The sequence below is a fragment of the Lissotriton helveticus genome, chromosome 10 (genome assembly GCF_964261635.1).
Source record: "Lissotriton helveticus chromosome 10, aLisHel1.1, whole genome shotgun sequence".
NCBI lineage: Eukaryota > Metazoa > Chordata > Amphibia > Caudata > Salamandridae > Lissotriton > Lissotriton helveticus.
The window spans coordinates 1,066,167,407-1,066,193,595 of NC_136071.1; the positions used below are offsets into that span (position 1 = coordinate 1,066,167,407).

Here is a 26,189-nt window from a genome sequence, read left to right on the forward strand (position 1 = left end):
AAGTTCAGGCATACTGCAATGGACGGCTGCAGGACTCACTCATGGCCCGCAGAAAAAATATCGTGCATGGCGCAAGCGATGACGTTGAGCACTCGATACGTCCGTTCGGATCCGCACAAGAGATGAAGGCTTCGTCAATTAGCCCCTTTATTTTTCAGGCACTGCGTCATCCTCTAGCTATGCTGTGTGTCTCCATCAAGCCGCGTAGTCCATTGAATCGATGACGTCGATTAGCTCCTGTGTTGGCATCACAGGGCAGTGTGTTGGTTCTGATCAACGCAAAGTCGTCACTGCAATGATTTTGATGGTTTTATACAGCAGAAGTCACCTTTCAAGGGCCCAGAACTGGATTAACACCACTTGTCAGGGCAGAACTCACAGATGGCAGAGTCCAGGTGCTGTTGCAAGGTTGAAGGAATGGAAAAACAACAATTGATGGACAGAATGCAGATCAATGTCATACATTCACCCCAGTACAGAGATCTGGGCCTAAATCCATCGTTTTTTTGCTCACCACACCACCCCAATTCAGACATGGCCATATGCAAATCAGCCTTGACCCTGTTCCTCATGGGAACAGTCCAGCCCGAACTGCCAAGCCATGTCTTCCTTGGACCAGAATCAAGCATCCTAGGATTGGTTTCTGGCTATCAGCCGTCTTCAGCCAGGATAGCTTGACTCCAGTGGTGTGGAGAGCATGGGACTCACATCTGAGCATACCCATCCCACTTGGGGTGACAAATGCAAAAACAACAATTGATGGACAGAATGCAGATCAATGTCATACATTCACCCCAGTACAGAGATCTGGGCCTAAATCCATCGTTTTTTTCCAAGGTAGAAGGAAGTCTTTGATAGCCCTGAGTCTTCACAACAAGGGACAAGACAGCAAGTCCTTGGAGTCACTCTTGGTTCAAGTGAGATGGATCCAGTCCTTGTCGTCAGCAGGGCCGAGATCAGCAGGAAGCAGGGCAGCACAGAAAAGCAGTTCTTCCAGAGCAGCTGCAGGGATGTGGAATTCCTATAGCCTGACACCCAGGACATATTGTGTTGGGTCAAGGGCAAAAAGTTCTAATGTGTGTTTTGTCTTTGAGACAAGTAGGCCCATCCCCCTACAGCACAACCCTGTTGGCTCTTACAGTACAAACCCTTTGGTCATTATAGTATACCACAGTATCGTTCAGGGACGGGCAATGTCTGCAATTAAGCGAACATTTGTGCCCATGTGTTAATGCTGTACAAAATTGTATTTAAGGCTCATTAATGCAAAGCCTGTATTATTAGGGTGCACGCTCTCGCTCAAAGTAAATTTTGTAAGCTCGGACTGCACTACTGAGAGTCGTTCCAGTATAAAAATGTGTACAGACATTTTCAAAGTTTAGCTATATGAGGCTTTGTATAATGGTCCCAGAATGCTTTCTGATTAGATGCAAATATTTCCAGAAGCTTGAAAGCTAGATTGAGGATTCTCTGTTTTCAAAATAAATCTTCACCTAAAAATGCAAGTAGGAAAAAGAATTTGTGAAACTAGTGTAAAATGTTAAATACTATTTCTTTGCAGCATCATGTTGTAAAATGTGTGAAAAATCAGTGTAGCCAGTTTCAATAAGATTATGAGAAACAAATAAACAAGCATTGACAAAGCCAGTAGGTCGGAAATTGGTAGTCAGCCTTTTGGTTTTGTTAATGTGTGACTTGTTTTGGCATGTTTTTTTATAAAATCTTATTGGTGTGGGAGCTGCCAGGCCCTCACCGTTATAACAAACATTGGCAAAAGCAAAAATATTTTTGGGTCGCTAAAAAGCGCACATTGCCACAGTAGTTCTTGTTACTGTATAAAACTACTTTGTGTGCTGATATGCTCCTTGTGAAAGAGCAGAATGCTGTCACTCACAGTAAAGCCAGCCGATAGACAGAGGGAGAGAACATTTTTTAATAAACACAAAAGGTCGTGGTTAACGCCAGACCGAATTAGGGGCCCAATTAAAAAAGAAATTATCAAAAATGCACCATGGTATATGTCCTAGCATTAAGTGCTGATATATATGGCTTTTATGAATTCACAAGAACCCTGGAACTAGTGCTTACCACTAACTTCATTTCCAATATAGAGATCTGTGAAAATGTTGCAACATAAGGGAATTTTCAGTATTCAAACCCTACTATGGTATGAACCCTGGCATAATCAAGAAGGCTATATCAGAACTCCTATATAAAGAGATTTCTGCCTTAATTAGTCTCTGCATTACATGTCACACAAGGAAAAAATCGATTTTGTCACAGGACATGTAGATTTATGTAACAACTTGCCCCATGAACAGGTAGATATTTTATTAAATTCCACACCCCTGAGCTGTCAAGCAGAGTGTCAATCGTCGTAGTGAAGCAGTCTTTACTCCTGACAATTTCTTCACTGGACCAGTAGTGTATTGTCTTGGTAGGGTCAGACCCCCAGTATTTATACCAATTGTGCCTATGAAGTGGAGGTGACTTCATAGCAGGCTCTTGAAGTGTACAGGTCCTCCTTTCTTCCCATCCATGACTCAAGACTATCAGTTGGGGTAATCGGCCCTTTGTGTGGGAAACAGGACACTGCCTATTCAGGTGTGTCAGATCCCCCTCTTTATTCCTGCCCAGGAAGAGCTATCAGAGTGCAGATGAATGCAGATGTGTTTTCTATCACACCCCCTCGTCCTGTGTTTGCGGCTGTCCAGAGGGAGTGCACAAAGTGTAGCTGTCACCATCCCCAGACGTATATTTGATACAGGCTGCAAGGCCCACCGAGCAGTAACAACAAAGAAATGTCCATTTTTTAAAAGTGGTTTCCCTAAAACAGTAATGTCAAATCCAACTTTACCAGTTAAGAGGTTTTATCGTTACCATTCCAAAGATATAACACAGGATGCAGCTACTCCTTTCTAATCAGGAATTACAGCTTAAAAGTTTATTAAGGAATTAGCAATGCTAGTATATGAGAGAAGTAGGCCTCACAGTAGTGAAAAAAAAAACATTTGAATGTTTGTCACTAACAAGATATGTAAAACGTAAAAGTGCATATCTTATCTTTTAGTTACACAGCACCCTGTCCTTAGGGCTACCTTGGGGGGTGAGTTATGTGTAATAAAAGGAAGTTTAAGGCTTCGCAGGTGATTTTAAATGGGATGTCAAAGTGGCAGTAAATTGCACACACAGGCCTTGCAGTGGCAGTCCTGAGAGATTTGAAAGGCTACTTGTGATGGGCGGCACAATCGGCGCTGCAGGCCCACTAGTAGCATTTAATTTACAGAACCTTGGTATGTGGTATAGCACTTTACAAGGGGCTTACAAGTAAAAAATATATGTCAATTGTGTAGGCACCAATGTTACCATGTTTCAGGGAGAGGCACATGCACTTTAGCACCGGTTAGCAGTGGTAAAGTGCTAAACGTCCTAAGGCCAACAAAAAGATACAGCAAAAAAAGGAGGTAAGCTGGCAAAATGTATGGGGGAAGACCACCCTCAGGATGACAGATTTAATATTCACCATCTGCATTCTATGGTTGAATGTTTTTCCTTTTGTCTCCTGGCAGGAATTACGGTCCAAGCTAATTCTAATGTGTAGCAGTAGAGGGGAAAATGTAAACAATCCTGGAGTTTTGTGTGTGCTGGTGTTTATAATATGAGAAACCCTTCCCTTCACCTTTCCTGTTACCAGTCACTTATCAAAGAACACATCCATGAAGTCTAAGGTTTTGATTAAATTTCTACTTGCCCCTCTAACCTTCAACAACATTTTGGTTCTTGCAAGCCTCGTACAGCCCTAGAATGAAGTGGGTGGCCCAGTAGCAAGGTGCAGCTTTGAGGCAATCACAAAAATATATTTGTTTTAAGTGTAAAAAAGGGGGATGAGCAGGTGCAGGGGATGGATAGTGGAGCAATGAAGGAGCATGGTAGGGAGCAGCTGAACAGTAGTTTACAGCTATTAGGGCCCTTGCAAAATCAGTTGTTTTAAAATATATATATATATATTTCAATAAAGCCACTGAAGTGTGCGAGGAGTAATTCGTTTTTTTGAGGGGAAGGGAAAATAGCAAGGAACGTCATAAGTTCTAAAACACACATAAAAAAGAATGAACTGTTCTCAGCAGTGAAAATATGTAATGCAGTCAATAAATTCAATGGTAAAGAAGATACCCTCAAGGGTGAGCCAAAAACAAGAATATGGAGGAAAGCAATCAAATCACGAGTTTGAATTGAGATAGACAATAAAGCAATCCAACCATAAGCAAAGAGCTGATACAAAGCCCAAACTATGTATTAATGTATTGTTTACAATAAGTCTTCGACCACAGACATGTGAAACTTTCTTTAGAAACATCCTAACAATGTAGTTAGGAATATTAAACAGAAGACCTAAATCTTGAAAACAATGATGTAGTTAAATTCCAGATTTTAATTGAATGTGAAAATTCTATGTTTCTTAAATAATTTGCTCACCATGGACTGGACTAATTAATAATCTTTTTGTAACTGAATATCCTCCAATTTCTGGAAAAAATACTAAATCTGAAATGGAATCTGCTGACAGAAATGTCCTTCTATGTAGTATTGTTATGAAGGAGACAATACAGGTAGTAGAGTCTCCCTTTATTTATTTTTTCAGTGGACTCTCAGTTTGCACGAAATTCTGAATGCGGCATAGGATCAGCGATATTAATGGGAAACATAGTATTATCTCAAATAACGAATTCATTCCTAAATAACAGACAGATAAAAAATTGATTGATCAGCAATTAGTTATTTAGTTAATTTATTAATTTACCTATTGATTTTTTCCAAAAGTGACAATGGTCGAACTTGACCAGAAAATTTCAGATGCTAAGGGCTTCAGAGAAGAAGGTAGAGCAATGCTTTGATTCCAAGATGCAGCGAGGCCATGGTGCAAGGTCTGTTTGAGTCAACATCAAGGATCCCGTTGGCGGGCTTGCAATGCGAAGTCTGGAGTAGGGGATTCAGCGAGCAGCTGGTGATGCATCGGTTTCGAGGAGCTGTGAGGGTGTCCTGCGTTGGTTTTGAGGCTGCCGCCAATGAGAGATGCGAGGACATGGACAGTAGATGTATCGTGCCTTTGGCTTTGGATGCGTAATGGAGAAAGCGAGGGTGATGCAGTCTTTCTGCGCCGGGTCCAATTCATGCTGTAGTGGTGAGGCCTCCGCTCTGCTCGAGGATGCTCTGCTCAGCCGAGGAGATGCATTGATTTGGCTCGAGGGTGCGCCACTCAGCTGAGAAGATGCAGTGGTTCTGCTGGAAAGCACATGAAGACCACTTCCAAGGGTCCAGGGCTGGGGTGGCACCACTTGGCAGGGTAGAATCACAGATGGCAGAGTCCAGGTGCAGCGTGGTTGGAAGCTTGTTATGTCCCAGAGGCTTCAGATTAGGAGGCCAGCCAATTAGCCCTTGGAGTCACTCTGGGTTCTCTGTTCAATTGATGCATATCGAGTTCTTCTCTCCCAGGCAAGTGGGCGGCAGCAGGTTGCAGATCAGCACAGCGGATAGGAGTCCAGCAGAGTAGCAGTCCAGCAGAGTGGCTGTCTTTTCAGCAGTGCAGCAGTCCTTCCTGGCAGAGTGTCCACAGGTCCAAAACTGTACTGAAATGGTGGTGTCTGAGGTCCTTCTTTTATATGCAGTTTTGTCTTTAAAGTGGTGAGAAGCTTTTAGCAGTGAAGTGGACAGATTCCCTACCTGTCCAATCCTGCCTTCAGACTAACTACAGGGGGTGTGCAGACCTTTGTGTGGGTCCAGCTCCTGCCTCCAATCCTGTCAGTGATGGTCCATTCTGTCACCCCTAAGCTCCCATTGTGTGTGGCTGTCTAGGAGGAATACAAAAAGCCCATCTGCCCACTACACCCAGTCATGTGACTAGAGACAGGCTGCAGGCACCAAATGCCGAAGGCAGGAAAATGCCAGCTTTCTAAGAGTGACATTTTCAGAATTGTAATTTAAAATCTGACTTCACAATAAGTTTGGATTTTAAATTTGATTCCAGAGACACCAACCATGAACCAGGTCTATCTTTATATTTGGGAATTATTTTTATAAAATGTAATAAGCTAATCCCAATGTTATCCAATGGGAGTTATAAGACTTGTAGAAGTGAACAAGGAGTTTAGGAGTTTTTCACAACCCAGACTTGTAACACTTACAAGCATATGTCCTGCCTTTTTCTTTTTTAAATACACTGCACCTTGCCCCTGGAGCTTTCCAGGGCCTGCCTTAGGGGTGACAGACATGTATTTTAAAGGAAGATTTTGGCCCAGCACAAGGTTTATTTTTCTGTGTCAAACGGCAGCTTAAATTGCACACACACGTTCTGCAATGGCAGCCCTGAGACATGTTTAAAGGGCTACTTAAGTGGGTGGCACAATCAGTACTGCAGGCCCATTAGTAGCATTTAATTTACAGGGACTGGGCACATGTAGTTTCATTTTCCTAGGGAGTTATAAGTAAATTAAATATGCCATTGGGTATAAGCCAGTGTTACCATGTTTTAGGGAAAGAGCACATGCTCTTCAGCAATGGTTAGCAGTGGTAAAGTGTGTAAAATCCTTACTCCAGCAAAAACAGAAGGAATTGTGCAACACCACACTATGTGTCTGTCACACCTTGTTGAATGCTTGTGGAACTTGTTGTGTCAAGGCCCAATATTATAGCATTATAGCCCACTGCCGAGGGCTATCCCGGTTGTTAAAGGTCCTGAATCTGAGTTATAATGAGGGTGCGGACCTTTAAGAACAGGCATAACCTGAGGCAGAAGGGTTACAAGGAATTAGAATATTCCGCTTACTAAGGGTAGATTGTACTAAATTAAAAAGGGAGAAAAAGAAAGACAAACATTTGAATGTTGGAGTAGAAGGCTTATACCTGCCTGTATAAGGCTGTAGCCAGTCTATTGTCTTCAGTGGAGTTCTCAAAATTCTAATGTTCTAATATAGCCTTTTAGCTTGCCATAATGGCCTATACCACTCATTAAAGGCACTCTCTACGGCTTGGGCCTTTAAGAAGGGAGTGGGCCTTTAATGCCCGGTATAGCACACTGCAGGGGGCTGTAAGGCTGTTATAACATTTCACCCTCAGAGTGCAGATTGTCTTATTCAGAAAAACCAAGGCATCAGAGACGGAGAAAGTTGAAATCCTGAGGCTCCAAAGCCTTTGTTTCGCTGTTGTTGCTGCTATTGCTCAACAGCCGCGCAAAGGGCCAATGCTGTTAGCTGTTGAACATTCACAGTAATAGCTGTGAAAAGGAGCTGAAATCTAGCCCCTGATTCTCCACGGCTTGGCTAAACTGCTTTTTTTTCATTCAGCCAAGCCAGAGAGTCCCAGCATTCTCCCTCCCTCCCTTCAAGGCTCTAGTGACTCTGAGAAATGGGAGGAGGAGGAGGGAAGGCTCTGGTGTGCCCTGCAACACAGCCTCTTCCTTTCACGTTCCCCTGCCCACTCCATGTAGTTCGGAGAGGCAGGGGAAAGTGAAAGGCTGAGGCTTTTTAGTAGAACATTGAAATGTTGAGAGCAGCTGGCCTCTACCAGTTTATATAGACGCTGCTGCTCCTTTGTCTTTAATGGAGCTCTCAGCACTCCAGTTTTCTAATATTTATTTGAAGTAAGAACTGTTGAGTAGGTATAAGAGAAAATAAATGTCTATTGTAGAAATATTTTTCCCAAGGGGAGTAATAAAAGATACAAAACCTAAAAATGTAAATTGTCTTTTGTGCTCCATTTACTCATATTAAAAGTGCGCCGTTTACAGTTCATCGGTTTATACAGTTACACAAGCGAGCACGCCTAGAAATTTTGGAGAATTCCTAAACATGGGCAAAAGCTGCGAGGTGTTAATTTCCAACTTTTATATGTTCGTTTTTGTGATTCGGACCTCTACGGTTTAACCGTGCATTGATCATCACAGCGCAATACATAAAAAACAAAAGAATGCTTAAATATTCTGAATGTTTTGGCCCTTTGGGTACTTCCTTAACCTGTGTTTAAAACTGGAACCTCTTACACTTCATCAAGGCATGTACCATAAATATTTGTCCTAACTCACAACCCACCACTTTTGAATGGCTTCATCCTATATCTGCAGCTGCCACTTTTTAATGTATCCAGTCTGTAATCATGCATTTCCCTTTACCCTGTTTAATAAGACCAGTCTCATTTCTGTCCCTTCCTTCAGCCATATCCCTTACGTGTGTGTGTGTGTCTGATTACCAATACTTTTCTCTAACAAGTTTAAACACAGCCACTTGCCCCCACATCTCCTGCCTTGATCCTATGTTGGGTATAGCCACTATAAAAGTCATCTATAAAGATAAGCTCCCATATGCCGTATTCACCCCATTTACTCCGGCTGACATCATCATTTGGGCAGGACGCCACCTAATGTTGTCATAGGAAAATTTGGCCCAAGCCGCCGGTGAAAAAATATGAATTGAAAGAATGTTATTTTGTATTGTACAAATGTTTCGTTACTTTTTACCAACTGTGGTCCTGATTCACAAAGGTATACTACTTACACGTTTGTGTAAGTTTACGCCTTTTCACTATTTAAAAAAACTTCATTTTAATAGTACGTTTAATGAGCAGGACCGGACTGGCCATAGCGGGCACCGGGCAATCCCCCGGTACGCCGCACGGGTGGGGGGCGCTTTTGGGCCCCTGGATGCCGATTTTGTTACAGGGCCGTTTTTGCAGCATAGCTGCAAAATCGGCCCTGTAACAAAATCGTCCGAAAACCGGCCCCGGCAAAGAGCTCGGCGGCACCTCGGCGGGAGGGGGGGCCGGCCGAGCACTTTGCTAGGGCCGGTTGTGGTTCCCAGTCCGGCCCTGTTTATGAGCACCAAGACTTCGCAGTCGGGGCAGAGAACTCAGAACATAAAAAAAAAATTCTCTGCCCGACTGTCGAGTTTCCGCAATCGTAAACATAGTATTAAAATGCAGTTTTGTGAATAGTCAAAACGTGTGAACTTACACAAACATGTATGTTTACCTTTGTGAGTCACGCCCTGGGTGATTGTATTTATCTAATACAGTGCTTACCGTATGGCATGACTGTACAAGTAATAAAAAAACATGTATTTCTCTTTCAGTTGCTCTAAAATCTTCTCGCACTGACGGAAATGGAAATCATGAGGAACAAAGAACAGCAAAACCAGGAAGACCTGGGGAAAACCTGTATCTGCTTGAAGGAGAGCTGCTCTTACAGGTTCGTTCCAAGAACATAATACCTTAACCATGTGCATCTCACCAGATTTTACACAGATGGATACAAATGCAAAGAATGTATTGAAACATATCACTGTTTTTGTTATATTTATGATCATTGTGTCTCTTTGATGTTATGGCACATTTATATATTATTGTTTTTTTTGTCCATCTTTTGAGTATCTCCTTAAACCTAGATGTAACATCAATTGGTTTCGAAAATGTTGTGTTAGCATATTAATGAGGTACAAAACACAGGCAATGTTTGAGATAGTACAATACACATATATTGTTCTTGCAGTTGGTTAAGGTAAAGGGTCTCTAGGACACACAAACACTGTGGTTGTGTTTATATTTCAGATAGGTTTCCCTCTTTTTTTCATCTTTCCTCCTGTTGGTGTGTATTTTGACTGTAATCCACCTTTCATCTGCAGAAGCTGTACCTCGTGACCTTCAACCACTACTTTCAATGATAGCCCATTTGGCAACATGTTTACTTGGACTCAAAAGTTTGACTAATTCTAAATAAAAACTACAACCAGCTGTAGAGTCTAGCTGTTAGAAATTGGGTTACTGGTTGATTGGTGTTTGAGCCCTGGTCAAGCATCAACCACAATACCAGTCAGAGTAAGGGTCAAGCAAACCCTACATTAACCTAGCTCACCCTTTGATAGCTTGGCACACAACTGTTGGGCTTAATTTAGAGGCAATGTGTAAAGTATTTGCGCAACACTACAAATGATAAATCAGTGAAAACACCACACAAACAAATATCCCAAACCAGGTTAGAAATATAGTAGGCCTGCTTAGGAGTGATTTATAAATATTACAAAGGAAGCTTGGGCTTTGCCATTAAACGTTAAATGATTGGCAAAGTCGAGTTAGCAGTTTAAAACTGCTCTACCAGCCATCAATGATGGGCTGAGAGTCCCAATTTGCTTTGTCACACTTGTGGTGGCAAAATAAGTGCTGCAGTACAAGAGAGGCACTTTAACTTAGAGGCCTTGGGTACCCATGGTACTGTATACTGGGGTTTCAAAGGTAAATTAACGTATGCCTATTCTGGTTGATCCAACTCAAAACACCAGCAGCACCAGTACAAAAACGTGTGAGTGGTCATGCAAAAAGAGGCATTTCCTTGCACTTAAAATCTTACACTGGATTTCCCAGGTTTTTATATCCTAACCTGTTCATAATGGCTTTCTAGAGCCTGTTCGCCAATCCTTTGCCAAGTACTCTGTGTTCAGCATCGATAATGACTGATATGCCTTGTAGTCCAAATGGTCTTTATTTGGTTTAGGAACCACTGCACTTTAAATCTCACCCATTGACTGTTGTTTCCATCTCCTTGAACCAGCAGTTGTTTGTTGGCCAGGGTGTATTCATATGCAGGTTAAGGTTTGGTTGATAAGCTGTTATTCCTGGCGATTTCCCAGCAGTCAGACTTTTAGGGCTCCATTTGCTTCCTCTTTACTCGACATCTCATCCTGGGAGGCTTTCTGTCCAAAAGTAAACAACAATACGGGGGCTGTGGGATACTGGGCAGGGAGTGAAGCTTTCTGTAATACATTATTTATGTCATCTAGTACAAGGGTCACATTGTGTGTGTGTATAGTCCCAAGGCAATTGGTTGTTATCTTGTTGGTCCCTGCTTGCGTATGCAGCAGGGTCTCACCATCATCTCTAACAGAAGCCATATGTGGGATGATGGATAGCCTCTTCAATACCCCAGTATGGCAGCCTAGATTTGCCACCCTATCAGTAAAATAGATGTAAGTTCTATTTTGAAACTAATATCTTCTAACATCACATCAGTAGGTACAGCCTGTTTTACACTACTAGATGATTTGGGGGGACATTTGCTTTGCATTTAATTCCATACTTGAACTTAAAACTAATTGCAATGTAAAAGCTCAAACATTCCTGCAATCTTCTGAAACATTTTTTAGCTTTCTTCTAGCTCACCAGAGGTGCACAGAGTACAGACTCAATACGTTTGGAACATATGAATGTTCCAGTTATGCAAGGGAGCACTACCCTGTTCAAAGCACTAAGGCCCAGGAACCTCAATCTGTGTCTGCATAGGTGATAAAGTCATTGCAATAACTATGTGATTGTATGCTGCCCTTATATGAGTGACGAGAAAATAAATATATGAACAACATACATATAAAGTCCAAAAGAGACAAGTAGAAAAGAAGAGTCTCCCACCTGTCCTTGCTCACCTTGAGATAAATGGGCCCAGTGTTAGCCAAGTAGGACTTTTCCAACTCTGAGGAGGTGAACAGCTGACCTCAAAGAAAATGGTTTTCCAAGTCAAAGATTGCAGGCATCAGCAACTAAACTACACAATGTCATGATTTGAAAATCTCGCCTTTGGAGATGATTATGTTGAATAGCGCTAATAGCTGCTGCCTGGCAAATGTAACGTAAATTCAAATTTAAGTGAAAAGGGTTTCCGATTCCTCTGATGTTTCCCCTGCAGACCGAGTATTATTTGGATTTTACTGGAGGTAGTTTCAGTTCCAACCCAAATTCATTGCTGAAGGCATAGGCCATGTTCCATAAAGTTTTGCACCAGTCGTTAACGGGAGCAGGTATATTTTGTTTCTTTTTCTTTCTTTTATAATAGAGTATAGAAATATTGGACAGGCTGCAGCTAAAGGTCTGCAACAAGGCAAAATTGAAGTCAAGATACTGTAAATTAACCCTCATATTCCATATATAAATTAATCATGTACATCATGTATTGTTTTAGTGGGTTTTCGTTTTTACATGTGTTATATGGATTCTATTTACGTTCACACGCAACAACTCTTTTTTAAAGCGGATTTGTCCTGTCTCTTGCGCCAGAGCAAGTTTATTTAATCTGCCCGTCTGTGTCACACCCGATCGTGCATGGTAATTTCCTACCATTTTCGAGCAGTTTGCACCAACATTTGCATTGAACGACATTACGTTTTTGCATTAATTAGTTGGAGCTAATGTTTGGTCAGCTGTCTGGAACGGTTGTGATTTGTGCCTCTTCAGATTAAAAATGACCATGTTGCCTTTAATTTTGATTGCCGGGTGTGCATTTTAGGTGTTTCTGTCCTTAAACAATAGTTATTTCTCTGCTCCCGTATGAGTGCTTGTTTTTTAGTTTTCTATTGTAGAGTCCACGGTTTCTGAGAAGTTTGCAAGTTCAAGAGATGTGAGTGCAGCAGGCATGCGGTTTATTACAATTGTAATATGACAGCAGGGACTCCTTCTTATTGCTAAACAATAACGTGCACCTCCTTATACTTACTAAAGATTCTTTACTTCCATTAAGGTCAATTACAACGTGGCCAGTGAACCAACAGATAGAATTGCTTTGTGCATGTTCAAACATTTGGCAGCGCTGATCTAAAGTCTGCACCCGGGTGCATTTTCTAATCTGTACTATGGTGGGCGGGGGGGTGGGAAGCCAGTGACACAAAGCTCTTGTTTTACGGAAATAGCTGGTTTCCTGACTGCGGTACAGATTGTTTCTGCAGAGCTTTTCCAGGCAGTGTATTTTTAACCACAGACTATTATGCTACGGGTCCATTCAGATTTCTATAGTTTAAGCTTTGTTCTTAAATATTTAGGCGCATGGAAATAGAGACACGTATTTTCAGAACTAGGTTGCGTTTGTTCGGGTTTTTTTCAAAATCCAAATTGTTCCAAATTAAAAAAAAATATTGGCAAAACCAGTGCGTCAAGGCTTCAATGCGTGAACGCGTTGCAAGCACAGGCATTTGTAAATACAGTTCAGCACAATAAAGCCAGACCTACTGACTTTGCCAGTGCTTGGATACAAATAGCAAAAACGGATTGCTTTATTTATAGAATTCATATGGGAAATAAAGCAATGGATGTGACAATCGGTGTAGTGATTGACTTTACTTTCAGATGTAAAATAGTCCTTCCTGCTTTGCAATGGAAGCACTTCGTAAAAAATAGTGTAATTCAATCAGCAATCAATAGAATGAGGTAAGAGAGTAACTGTGCTCTGGATGGAGCTGAAGCCCATAATGTGCCTTCAATCAATTGGTAACAATCAATAAGTGATGTAGACAGCTTCTTGAGCGAGCCACACCTAAATAACTCACATGTGTTGGTATAAGTAATGAGATAAACAGGTTTGGCTATTTTTTTCTGATTTCATACAAAACAAATGCTTGTACAAATGAATGAAATGAGGAAACTCAACCACTATAACTTCATTTATATGTATAGTGACAATAGTATATTGGACACTATAGTATATTGGCCCTCATTATGACTGACAGTTTATTCCGCTGAGGCACGAAATAGCAGTTATTGCTCCATCAGAATTATGATAGCTGCAGAAACACCTCAGATGTATTTATTTTCATCCAGAGATTTAGTCTGCTCAACGTCTGGGCCAAAATAAGAGATTACAAAATGGAATTGGATATGGAACTACCAATACCATGGTTAATACCTCATTTGTTAGTGAGGCCATGCTATAAGTTTATTGTTCATTAAAATTAGAGATCCTTATTGTGTGTTGTCATCTGCCATAGCATATGCTCCGTGGACCAAACCAGGAGTGGTAGAGGAGGGACTTGTGTATGTGTTGTGCTATGTTACTATCCTGAAGTTCAAGGGATGAACAATTAGTGTTGGTCAGGCAAGGAACACATTTTTATGAATCATCCTTAGTGTGGCTCAAACCGCCAAGTCTGGCAAGTCTTAAAATATTTGTCAATTTTTAGGAAAGGCTTCAGTATAGCCAGCAGAGTCCCAGTTCTCCTCAAACCTCTCTAGAGATACAAGTATGTTTATAGAGTCCCACAAAGCAATTAGGGAGAAAATGAGGAATGATGAAAACACAGGATTCTCATCAGGGATGTCAGAATGACGTTTCGCTGTAGTTGGTGGAGGCAACACTCAGTATTTGCTTCGATGGCATCAGATAAATGTTAAACATTAGCTGAGCCTAACCATGCAGTGAGTGGGTTACTTAGTAAGATCGAACAGTGTATTCACCAAGGTGGATGTGGCAGTGTCCTGGATATTGATGATGAACCCCTGATGTTGAGGTGAATCAGGCAAAGGCAGGATTGAATTGGGATCACAGGAAACCCAACAGTAAAGCAGGACAATAATATTAATCAAGAAGGAACCAGTAAGGTACAGAATGCTAAATGAGAAGATGCAGAGCCGGGTGCTAAACTAGGAGACACCTTCAACTCATGGGATACTAACAGGATGCTTTGTACATTCAAAACCACTTATGCCTCTCTTGAAGTAACCCTTGCTGCCATAGTACTCTACCTCTGAAACCTATTTTACATTCTAGTCACCACCACCTATAGTCTCCATGATCTTCCTGGTCTGGATGAAATTGTGGACTTGCGTTGATTGGATGCAGCATGCGAGTTCCAGCACCTACAAAAGTGCAGCTGGGTTTATATGGAGTATAGTTTCACGTAAGGACAGTATTGTCTGAATCTTGAGAGTACTCCAATGATGAATTGCTCTCAGGAGACCCCACCTGGTTGGAAATACAAGAAAACATCAAACCAAAGGGGGGAGCATGAACAAATGCTGCAGATTCACATAATCTTTCAGAAGCATCATAATCCTTTAATAGTAGTGAGTATTGCAACAGTCCATGCTACCATCTAGAATCCAATATAGGCTCCATCTCACATTCATGAGTGCCATCAACCAAGGTGGGTGGAGGAGGGCAAACAGTTATGGATGGATTTAGTAGGTTTTACATGAAGCACATCAACCACTGAATAAATATACCATTGTGTATATAAAAACAGCTTCGAAGTCAGAGGCCCAACCAACCATAAGATTTGAAAGGGACTTACAAACTGGGAGATACATTTAGAATTGAGAACCATGGATGGACAATAATTTAATAGACATCTAAACAATATTTCCTACCTTGTAAAATGGTGGTACTGGACAGTGACACAGACAGCATGGCATTTATAATCTGCTTTTGCCTTTACTAAAATATTGATACATTGACAGTCTCACAACCCTCATGAGACAGACACATATTAACAGATGAGACAGGAGCTGGAAAGATAGCAGATAGTAGCATGTCAGATGAATGTCAAAAGTACAATACAATGGAGAACTTCTCCTTATACTATCCTAGGAATTGCTGTGAGTGAATTCTAATTAAGCATTTGATTTACACTGCTCTGTTTCATGTTTCATATTGGATCACTGAAGATATTGTTCAGTGGTTTGATTGTGTCCCTCAGTCTGTCCATTTGTTTTTCAGATGATAGGAGGTGGAGAAAAAATATACTGCGGCTAACCTTTTGGTTAACCCTTTCCAAACATGTGCTGACAATTATGTTGTCCTATTAGAGATAATAATGTCTGGTAATTCATGCAATCTAAACATGTGATATAAGAAGACATTAGTTAGCTCTACAGTGGATGGTATTTTCAGCAACATAATAAAGTGTCCCGATTTAGTTAAATAGTCCACCACAATCAAGGGTGTTGTGTAAGCCAGTGAGTTTAGGAATTCAACTATAAAATCCATTGATATCATTGTGCTGGGTTGATGGAGCATAGGGTTGGTTGGTGGATAGTATAATCCAGGGCACTGGGTATGGGAATTCTTAGTGTGTACATATACTGACATAGTCTGTGATGGAGTGCAACACATTCAACCCACACAAATAGCTGGTTAGACGTTACTGAAGCTTTTGTTATCCCAGATGTCCTACTGCCTCAGTGTCATGGCTCCACTGTAGTGCTCTTTGACACAATTTCTGACATTTAAAGCATTGTCATTGTACAACAATATTATTTTTGTTTGTGCCCTCCCTGGTTCTTGTATCCATTGCTCCGCATCAGTTTTCTAGACACAATACCCCTTGAAGCATACATTCTTTATATCTTGGGCAGTATTTACATCAACAGAGATCTGTGCACTCTCAGCATAGATCTGTGCACCCATACATTGGTTTACCCCTCACAAGAATCTCATTGAATACCTGGCAGGTGAGAAAACGTAAAGTCCAGTCATAAACTTACATTTACAACCAAATATACATTTGTGAAGAGGCCCTAGGGCCTCTAAATGTCAATCTGTGCAAACCATCACCAAAGGGAGCGTTTGTTTACATACCAGACCAGATGTCAGAGGCGCTCAATCAGTACCCTTGATTTCATCAGGAATTTCCTGATGATTAATAAGGATTCCTTTTTGGACTTCAAATGTCTAATTCATAAAACAGCCTGAGTCCCTTGAGTCTGCCAGAGTCAAAAGACGAACTGGTCCTTCAGAAGAAGTTATTTTTGCCGTCTTTCCTTTCTTTCTTAGTGAGTGCCTTACAAACACTCCAGATGTGGATCCGTGCTTCTGTGTTAGTGGAGATCTCAGGGAATTTTGATGCTGTGGGATCAGATTTGTGAGGCATAGCCTTTCTTTTCCGTGCTTTTTGCTCTGCTGCGCGTCTCTTGGGAAGGGTAAATCAGTGTTGGCCATAGTAGAAGTGGGTCTGATAAAGTATCTTTAAATTGTCCGTCAAGGCTTGGCAGAATGTAGCTGCTGCTGCTTTATCAGGCCAGGCACTGCCTGAAAATAACTGTTGGAGGTGACTAATGTAAGAGACCAGCTGCTGGTTGAAGCATGAAAAGCCCCGTTAGAGTAAAATGCAGTATAAACAAAGTTTGGCAACCATTCGCTGGTGTGGCCCATGGCATGGCATGTTTCAAGAGATAGGACGCTATAAATGCCAACTCGGCTATGTTGTTAGCAAAATGATGTGGCTTTGAAAGAAAGCATAGTTGGCATTTTCCTAAAAAGGCCTGGTGTCCATATTGTCTTCAGGCCCCTTTAGGCCATTGGGTCTCCAATGCCTGGATTTTGTATTGTCCGGCACGCTTTATTTCTAATGAACAAGATGTCATTTTCAGTTATATCACAAAGGTGGGTATTACAATCCAATAAATGCCTGTGTGATGATACTGTAGAATAATCCATGCTTTTCATCTTGCTGTGTATGCCATAAACTTGTGGTGAAACTTTGATACTCCTAACAGATGTAAAGAATTCTAGCATTCTAGTCTAAAAACATTTTGGTTATAAACAAAGATTTAAATATGAGACACTATAAAAGAGCTTCTCTTGCAAGCTTTCAGCCTGAAACAGGGACAGAATATGCCACAATGTTGAAATGGGAGCATCACAAAAAAGTACACCAGTAAGGTGGCAGTGTATTGGTCCTATTGAAGCTCTCAGTGATATGTTTAATATACTTGTTATTAAGCTTTGATTGGGTGGCGAAGATGAATGCACATTTCAAAGTATTGTCAGTCAGTCAGAATAAAGTTTATTTAGATCATAAATCTTTAAACCACAAAGAATACACATTTTTTAAAATTCTTAAAATAATTACAAAAACATTTCATTCCCTTAAGATCTATGGATATTCATATCCTCCATCATAGATATATTAAAACAATTTCATACAGCAGCTAAAAAACATTCAATTGTCCTATAAGAAAATAGCTTGCACTAAAACCTCTTTTAAAATGTTAAAAAGGATAAACCTTCAATCTCTATTCCTCATTACTCAATCTATCCCTCCATTCCCTATTCCATGTACAACCTTTTAACAGCCTGGATAAACTTTGCCACAGCTATGGCGATATCAAGGTGATGCATATCAGTGAGGACCTCGATTGCTTGCAGACGGGACCTAATACTATATTTTATGAAAATCGGTCGTAAAAACTGTTTTCGCTGGGCTACTAATTTTTGACAATCCATTAATATATGCAAGCAACTACATTTCAAACCGAACCTGCATGTGCATCTGCTATCTGGACCCATCAATTCCTTTTTAGGTCTCGGCTAGCGTAGGCTGCGACATGCGCAGTCTCGCCGGCGAGTCTTAATGACTCTGAGTAGCGAGGGTAAACCCCGCCCCTCTTCTCCATTGGCTGGCCTCCTAAACGGCGGCCAGCCATTGGAGAAGAAGTCTCAGTGACGTCATTCTCTCGCTCTAAGCCCCGTATTTTTCGGATTGGGGGCGTGTTTTTTTTCGTTTTTTTCTCTCCTCTTTCCATTGGCTGGAATGTAAACAACAAGTAAAAAACACGCCCGTTGTTTACATTCCAGCCAATGGAGAAGAGGGGAGAAAGAAAAACACGCCCCCAGTCTGCAAAGGACGGGGCTGAGTGACAAAAATGGCGAGCGCTTGTTTCATCCCACTTCAAGCCCTGCCTGACATTAAAGTGTCAGTAGTTGCCTGCTCTGTGCACATCAAAGGTTCGGCAGCAGGTCTGCTTCCTTGCAAGAGGCAGAACTATCGTGAGAGATAGCCGTAGACCTTAGCTTCCCCGACTGACTCCCCGTGAGAACAGCGTCGGCAGCAGGTATGTTTCCCCGACAATCCCTCAGCCAACAGGGTCTTTCCACAGGTGTTCTATTTATAACCAGTCGCTTCAGTGGATACCGTAGGCGCTGCTCTACGTCTAAAGATGGCTATGCTGCGCGTAAGCCAGATGCCTTCTCTGCGCTGCTCGCTGTCCTAGTGTCTCTGCAGCCATCAGAGCCATACAGCAGTAGAACCAGGAAACGGCAGCGCCAATAACATGGAGAGCGGACTGGAAACAAAAACCCACGCACACCCCTTCCCAAAGACACAGCTGCGAATGTTCAAAAGGAGAGGGTCGTGTTTTGGAGGTTTTATATCATAAGAGTTCAATATAAACGCTCACTTCGTGTTGCAATAATTATCTCAAATGCATCAATAAAGTGACGATAGGCAGAACGTGGGGAAATAACAGCCACGCAGAGCTTCGTTGTGATTGGTGGAAGTTCATAAGGGCGCCGTTGGTTGGTGAAATAAATTGATAGCAAAAGTTGTCGTTTTTGGATAGTGGTCACTTCCTGTTTATGTTTTGGCCCGTTCTTGTCATTAGGTTCCGATCTAGTGCTTCTATTGTGGGCATCTATCGGGCTGAGGAGCAGAAGTAGTCCTCCAACACCAGTCATTGTCTGCTACAAATGTGAGTGTGAGGACGGGTTAGGACGAAAGTCTTGTTGACACCATGACAAAGTATTTCTTCAGCTATGGGCGTGGGAGTATTGTTACGGAGCTGGGATTGTCGCCACATGATAATTATTATCTCTTATGGAATGATTTGGAAAAAAACCACCCGCACAATAATATTTTCTGTGGCGTAGTTTGCTGTACAGCAATACGACGAAAGCTAGAACTGAACCACCACTAATTCCTTTTTTCCACCCGGCGTATGTAAAACGAACTCCAAGCATAGCTAGTTTATCAGCACTTCCAGTCTAATTGATTTGTTGGCTCTTGAGGACTTGTGCTTAAAATCTCAGTGAACCACATCCAAACTGCGAATGTTTGCTTATCATTGTTTCCTAACCAATGTGCTCTGTTAATACATACTGCCCCCTTAGTGTCTATGTCAGGATACTCTGACAGTTTTGAGTAACATTTGCTCCAACAAATGCAAACATATTTTTATTTTGTATTTCTACGCAAGTTGTTGTTCGTGTTTTATCCTGCTTATCCAGCGAATTCAATGCGTAAGGTTATCATGCCATTTGGAGGAAGTCCAAGCTACAGTATTAGTTCAGTGGCAAAAGCAGAGATCTGGATGGGCTCTTAGAGCAGAGTATGTGCCGAACCATATGCAAATCCGGCAGCAAATGTTTTGAAAACAAGTGATAAAGACTTTACAAGGGAAACGTTTATTTTTCAACATATTTCAGTGTTTTGATAATGTATGTACGAATGTAACCCCGAATTGAGTATCATTTATTGAAAAATATATATTTTAATCCACCAACACATCTACCACCACCACATCCACCACCACCACATCCACCACCACCACATCCACCACCACATCCACCACCACCTCCACCACCACATTCACCACATCCACCACCGGATGTATGACATTACAACGCATGCTTTTACATCGCATGCCTTTACAACGCTGTTTTTACAACGCATGCCTTTACAACGCATAGTGCTTTTGGGCGCTGGATAGGGAATTGTTTTATTTACTACTCCAACTCCAGTCCCCGTGGATAGTAGGGAAGGTGTTGGATAGTAAATTAAACCTATTCCCTATCCTAGAGCGCCCCCCAGCGCAATGCGTTGTAATGGTTTGCGTTGTAAAAGTTGCGTCGTAAAGGCACTGCGTGGTAAACGTTGCGTTGTAAAGGTTGTTCACCCCACCACCACATCCACCACATCCACCACCACATCCATCACCACCACATCCACCACCACCACATCCACCACCACCGCATCCACCGCCACCACCGCCACCACATCCACCACATCCATTACCACAACCACCACCACCACATCCATCACCACATCCACATCCACCACCACCACATCCACCACCACCACATCCACATCCACCACATCCAACACCACCACCTCATCCACCGCCACCACATCCACCACCACATCCATCACCACCACATCAACCACATGCACCACATCCACCACCACCACATCCACCACCACCATTACCACATTGACCTCCACCACCACCACACCCACCACTACAACCACCACATCCACCACCATCTCATCCACCACATCCACCACCACCACATCCACCACCACCCCCACATCCACCACCACCACATCCACCACCACCACCACCACATCCACCACATCCACCACCACATCCACCACCACCCACCACCACCACATCCACCACCACATCCACCACCACCACATCCACCACCACATCCACCACCTCCACCATATCCACCACCACCACATCCACCACCACCACCACATCACCACATCCACCACCACCACATCCACCACCACATCCACCACCACATCCACCACATCCACCACCACTACATCCACCACATCATCCACCTCCACATCCACCACATCATCCACCTCCACATCGACCACCACCACATCCACCTCCACATCTACCACCAGCACATCCACCACCTCATCCACCACCACCATGTGTGTGTGGCTCTGTGTGTGTGGCTCTGTGTGTGTGTGTGGCTCTCTGTGTGTGTGGCTGTGTGTGTGTGGCTGTGTGTGTGTAGCTCTATGTGTGTGTGAAGCTCTGTGTGTGTGTGGCTCTGTGTGTGTTTGTGTGGCTCTGTGTGTGTGATTGGCTCTGTGTGTGTGTGGCTCTCTTTGTGCGTGTAGGTGCAAATGCAATAGGTCTCGCATTTGCGAGAGCATTAAGCTATTGGCATTTTAAATGGCAATGCCATTTATTTATCTTTTTTCAAAACCAACACATAAATAAAAAAATTGTCATTTACAATGCCAATAGCTCTAACTTTTGCAAAGGCGAGACCGTTGCATTGTAAATGCTTGTTTATTTTGTCGTTTGACCGAGCTGGATTGATCCCAATTCTCACCCTTAAAAGTTCCATTCTAAGCCCCTGATTTGGTATGGTATCTAAGTGGGGATTCCGATTTTCTTTCCTCCAGCTATTTATCATGGGTTGCACCGACACTTTTTTTTAAAAGATACTCCATATCATTCAGTCTAGATAGTTTCTTCATTTCAATGTATTTACTTATGGGTGAAGTAATCTACCATACGTTCTGTATATAGAAAGATGGCAGTACAATAAAAAGTAATTAACAGCAGACTGCATAAAACTGGCCCAGTGAACGAAATGGTGATGCAATGAAATTAATAATATATACATTTCAACACTTCACATTTTTACATTTTTGACCCTGCACAAATTTGAAAGATAAGACAGAAGGAGTCTGATGCAAAAAGCTGTCAATGTGTATAACTTTGACTTACAGCCTTTCATATTTTAGAATATACATTACAATTCTCTATGCTTTTTCTTAAATTCAGACGAGTTGCTTTCACACATGCTAAATCGTTTGTTTACTCACAAAGAGTTTTCAGTAAGTGTAGATCTCCTTTGGGAAGATAGTGAGTTTCCACAGCTGAGACACCTGAGTGGTTTGTCAACACTTGCAAACATACATCTTTGTGGGTGTTCATAGACTCCTCTCCATGTGTCCACCACGCTCATTCACTCCTAACTGGAGCTGGAGAAAATTATTTTGCATGACAGGAAGGTAAAGGGACGAAGGTAGGAAAGGGGTTTCTCCTGGGAAAAATATTTATTATACGGAAAAATAATTAAAAATGTAAACAAGTGTGGTTGAAAATTCTCTTTTTGTTTAAATGCTATAACGTAGGATTGTATCTTTTTACTTGAAAAAATATTGTTCAAAAAAGTTTTCCTGAAGTACACCTGGAAGGCTGCCGCCTCGCACCACTGGTTAATTTGAGCCAGTGGTTGCCCGTTGGGGCCACCTGCACTCATTTTTGGGGATCGGCATTTATTTTTCCTGATCAGACATTTCGGAGAGCAAGAAAAGTAAAAACAAACACAGGGGTAAGGAGGAGGAAGAGAAAGACTGAAAGACCGTCACAAAGGGAGAAAGGAGGAATCTGCAAGAGTGAGATAAAGAGGAAGGGAGTGCTCGCTAAAGGATTACAGAGTCATACAGTGAATTGAAGATTACGCAGCCTTGGTATTCAGTGCACTAACATGGCGTCTGAGAACAGCTGCGGGCACTGACACTCATTCACTTACAAGCCAAGCACTGGCTGGCACAAGTATCCAACCGAAGGCTGGAAAAGTTTGATTATTCCAAATAGCCATACATTCTCACTTACCCTAGCTAGTAAACTTATGGGTGCTGATCTATGCCCTTCTCTGAGAATCAGGCCAAGGATTCAGTGAGATTCGCCAAGAATGTATTGATTGCTCTCCAGCTGCCAGGATTTAAAGCCAGGTTCCTAAAAGCCGAGACCAGCATCTTAGCCACTGGACCCTAACCTCTCCCCAGACTGGAATTCTGCTGTTTTGTATTTGAACTACGTGAATGCTGTTCTGCTTGGCACAGGCGTTCCTGCTGAAGAATGCGTGGAAAAGTGCAGGAATAAACATCATTTTCACTGTTTGGGCATACGAAATTGAGAAATAGTGCAAAACAAAAGTGTTAAGAAAAAAAGAGAAAAGTTACAGTTTTCCTAAGGATGTGCATGTAATGCAGTGTGAGAAAGTTTAGACATGCTCCTGTGATTCTCGTGAATGATTTGAGCAATAATGAACCTTTGCACGATGAAGGCCGGGATTTAATCCCAATTCAGGTGCAAATGCCAGATAAGGTAGTGTAATACGTTAATGCTTTCATGCAGTGCCTAAAACTGGTGTTGATGTTTGTTGATAACAATATCTTAAGCCATTTGCTTCTAGATTGGTGTAGGTAATTTTTACGAAGACGCTAGATTTGCAAACAATTAAGCTAAAGTCTGGTGTAGATCGGTTCACTGACAAAATATCGAAATCACAAAGATTGTGGGACATAAATATCGAGTCAAAAATATCTATGTATATATATCTATATAGATATATAGATATATATACATATACACACTAAATTACAAACTGTAAAAAAAATGGAAACATTCTAAAAGAGATACTAATTTAATTACACCTAAAAAATAAAATTTAAAATGACGTTTTACTAAAATTATGTTACATATTACTAATATTGATAAATCAAAATAATATAGTGTAAAATACACAGAAACATCATAATACAAATGTAATCAATATAAACAAAACTATCAAATTGAACGAATAATACGCATATTATTCCCTCTCCTGTCTCTGCAAAAATAAGGAAATCTTTAGACTCAGGAGGGGTAAAATTAACTATTTTATTATTTTATTTTTATTAAGGAGTTTTATATAGTGCTGGCCAGAACCGAAGGTATTGAAGCGCTTTACAATAATCGTCACGCGAGAATCAAACACTATAGCAGTGATATATATATTGGTTCGAGGCACTTTGGAAGTCTCAGCGCTGTACATCATTAATGCACGGAAGTCTTATAGTGTCCTAATTGTGTGCACTTTGACGTGAGCTGAGGCTCCTTCGGGGAGGGGGGATAGAGGCAGGGGTCATGGAGGAGGTACAAGTCTTAATGTCAAAGTGCAGTGTGATGCAAAGTTTAGGCTTGTGCGCTTTCAACTGCAGCTATCGGCTCGACAGAGAACGATTGAGGAAGAGGTCTTTGCGCTGTCTTTTGAATTTTACAAAGGAGGGGGTAGTCTTGATATGGACTGGAATAGAGTTCCAGGTTTTGGGTGCATTTCCAGTGAAGGACTTGGCTGCGGCTTTTTGCTTGCGTGTTTTCAGAGGGATGAGGAGTAGAGTGTTGGAGCTTCTGAGGTTCCTTGTCTGACTGGCCTTCTTGAGTTTGGAGCCCAAATAGCCTGGTTTCCCTGTGTGCAGGGCTTTGTGTGTGAGGCAGGCAGCTCTGAGGCTGGCATGCATTTTGACTGGGAGGCATTTTAGTTCTCTGAGTGCGGGTGAGATGTGTTCATATTTCTTAACTCCAGTGACCATTCTGGCTGCTGTGTTGGGAGATATTCTGAGGGGAGCTAAGTGGGATTTCGCTGTACCTGTGAGGACTGCATTGCCGTAGTCAAGTCTAGACAGCACCAGTGATTGAGTAGCTTGTTTGAGGCCTTGGGCGGGATGAAGGGTTTTATTTTGTTGAGTAGCTTCAAGTTGAGGAAGGCGCTCTTGGAGGAGTTCTTGATCCGTTTGGCCATGTCAAGATTTGGGACCAGGGTGATTCCCAGCGATTTTACTGAATCAGCCAGGGTGTGATTGACGTTGAGAGCATCAATAGCTTTTAGCTGTTCTACGATTTGGGGGTTCTCTTCTATATTGGAAATACGGAGGATTTCCATTTTGTCTTGGTCGAGTTTTAGATTATTTATTGATAGCCAGTATTGAACTTCTCTTAGAGTGACATTGAGTCTCTGAATGTCATCAATGGAGGAGATTTCAAGATAGATCTGGGAGTCAGCTGCATATAGGTGGAATAGGATGTTGGCTTTATTGAGTATGGTGGTGAGGGGATCCATGTAGATGTTGAAAAGTTGCGGGGAGAGCACTGATCCTTGGGGGACAAAGCCCCAAAACTAAATTCCTATCTTCACTTGGCAAACTCATGTTTATTACCACAATTGAGGACGGATAGGAATCTTCAGGATTGGAAGCAAATCGGGGTTAAGACTATTGATGACGTTATGGAGGGGATCAGATTATAGGGTTTGAGGAGCTGCAAAAGCGGTTTGGCATTCCAGCTACTCATTGGCTCCTTTATGAACAAATTGCACGCACTTTAAGGAGCTTAAGACCTAAATTAAAGTCCAAAGTGGATATTCCTGTTGTTGAGGCTTTGGTTAGAGGGTGTAGAAAGATTAAAGTAATTTATAATCAATTGGCAGAGAGGTTGCAGGATGACATCGGGAAAATGGAAAGTGCCTGGGCTATTAGACTGGGCGACCCCGACGTTCATTTAGACCTCGCTCTTGATTTGAATAAAAAGCTTTTCCGGGCTTCTAATCTACGTGCCCAGCACTTTAAAACAGTTTTTAATCTTTACCATACACCGGCCAAATTATTTGCATGGGATGTTAGGTCCGATGATTGCTGGCCTAGATGTAACGCACCCCAAGCAGACCTAATACATATGTTTGTCACATGTGATAGGCTGGACCCACTTAAGGATGAGATAATGACATTCTGGGAGGGACTGCTAGGTCATAAGATCGACCTATCCCCTACGCTGGTATTAATGGGTACAGACTCAAAATTGGCTCTGGGAAAGGATGAGGAAGCCCTGGTTTTTATGTCAGTAGCTGTGCTGCGAATACTGATTTCAGCCGGTTGGAAAGATGCAATTGCACCCTCCTTTCAGATGTGGCTCTCGAGACTCCTAGGTATTGATAACATCGAGTCATGTTTATATGAACTTAAAGGAGTTAAAAAGCGGGAGATGGGAAAACACCTTTGGGCTCCTGTGTTGAAATGGAGGGAGGCTAGAACCAGAAT

The 26,189-nt window shown here is 42.0% G+C and overlaps 1 protein-coding gene across 1 annotated transcript in view; it reads left to right on the forward strand.

Moving 5' to 3' along the window:
* Positions 1-26,189, forward strand: part of AHR (aryl hydrocarbon receptor) — a 510,239-nt gene that overhangs the window by 227,183 nt on the left and 256,867 nt on the right. The window contains exon 3 of the mRNA XM_078663779.1: positions 9,120-9,235. Coding sequence (XP_078519905.1) covers positions 9,120-9,235 — 116 coding nt within the window. The remainder of the gene's footprint in view (positions 1-9,119; positions 9,236-26,189) is intronic.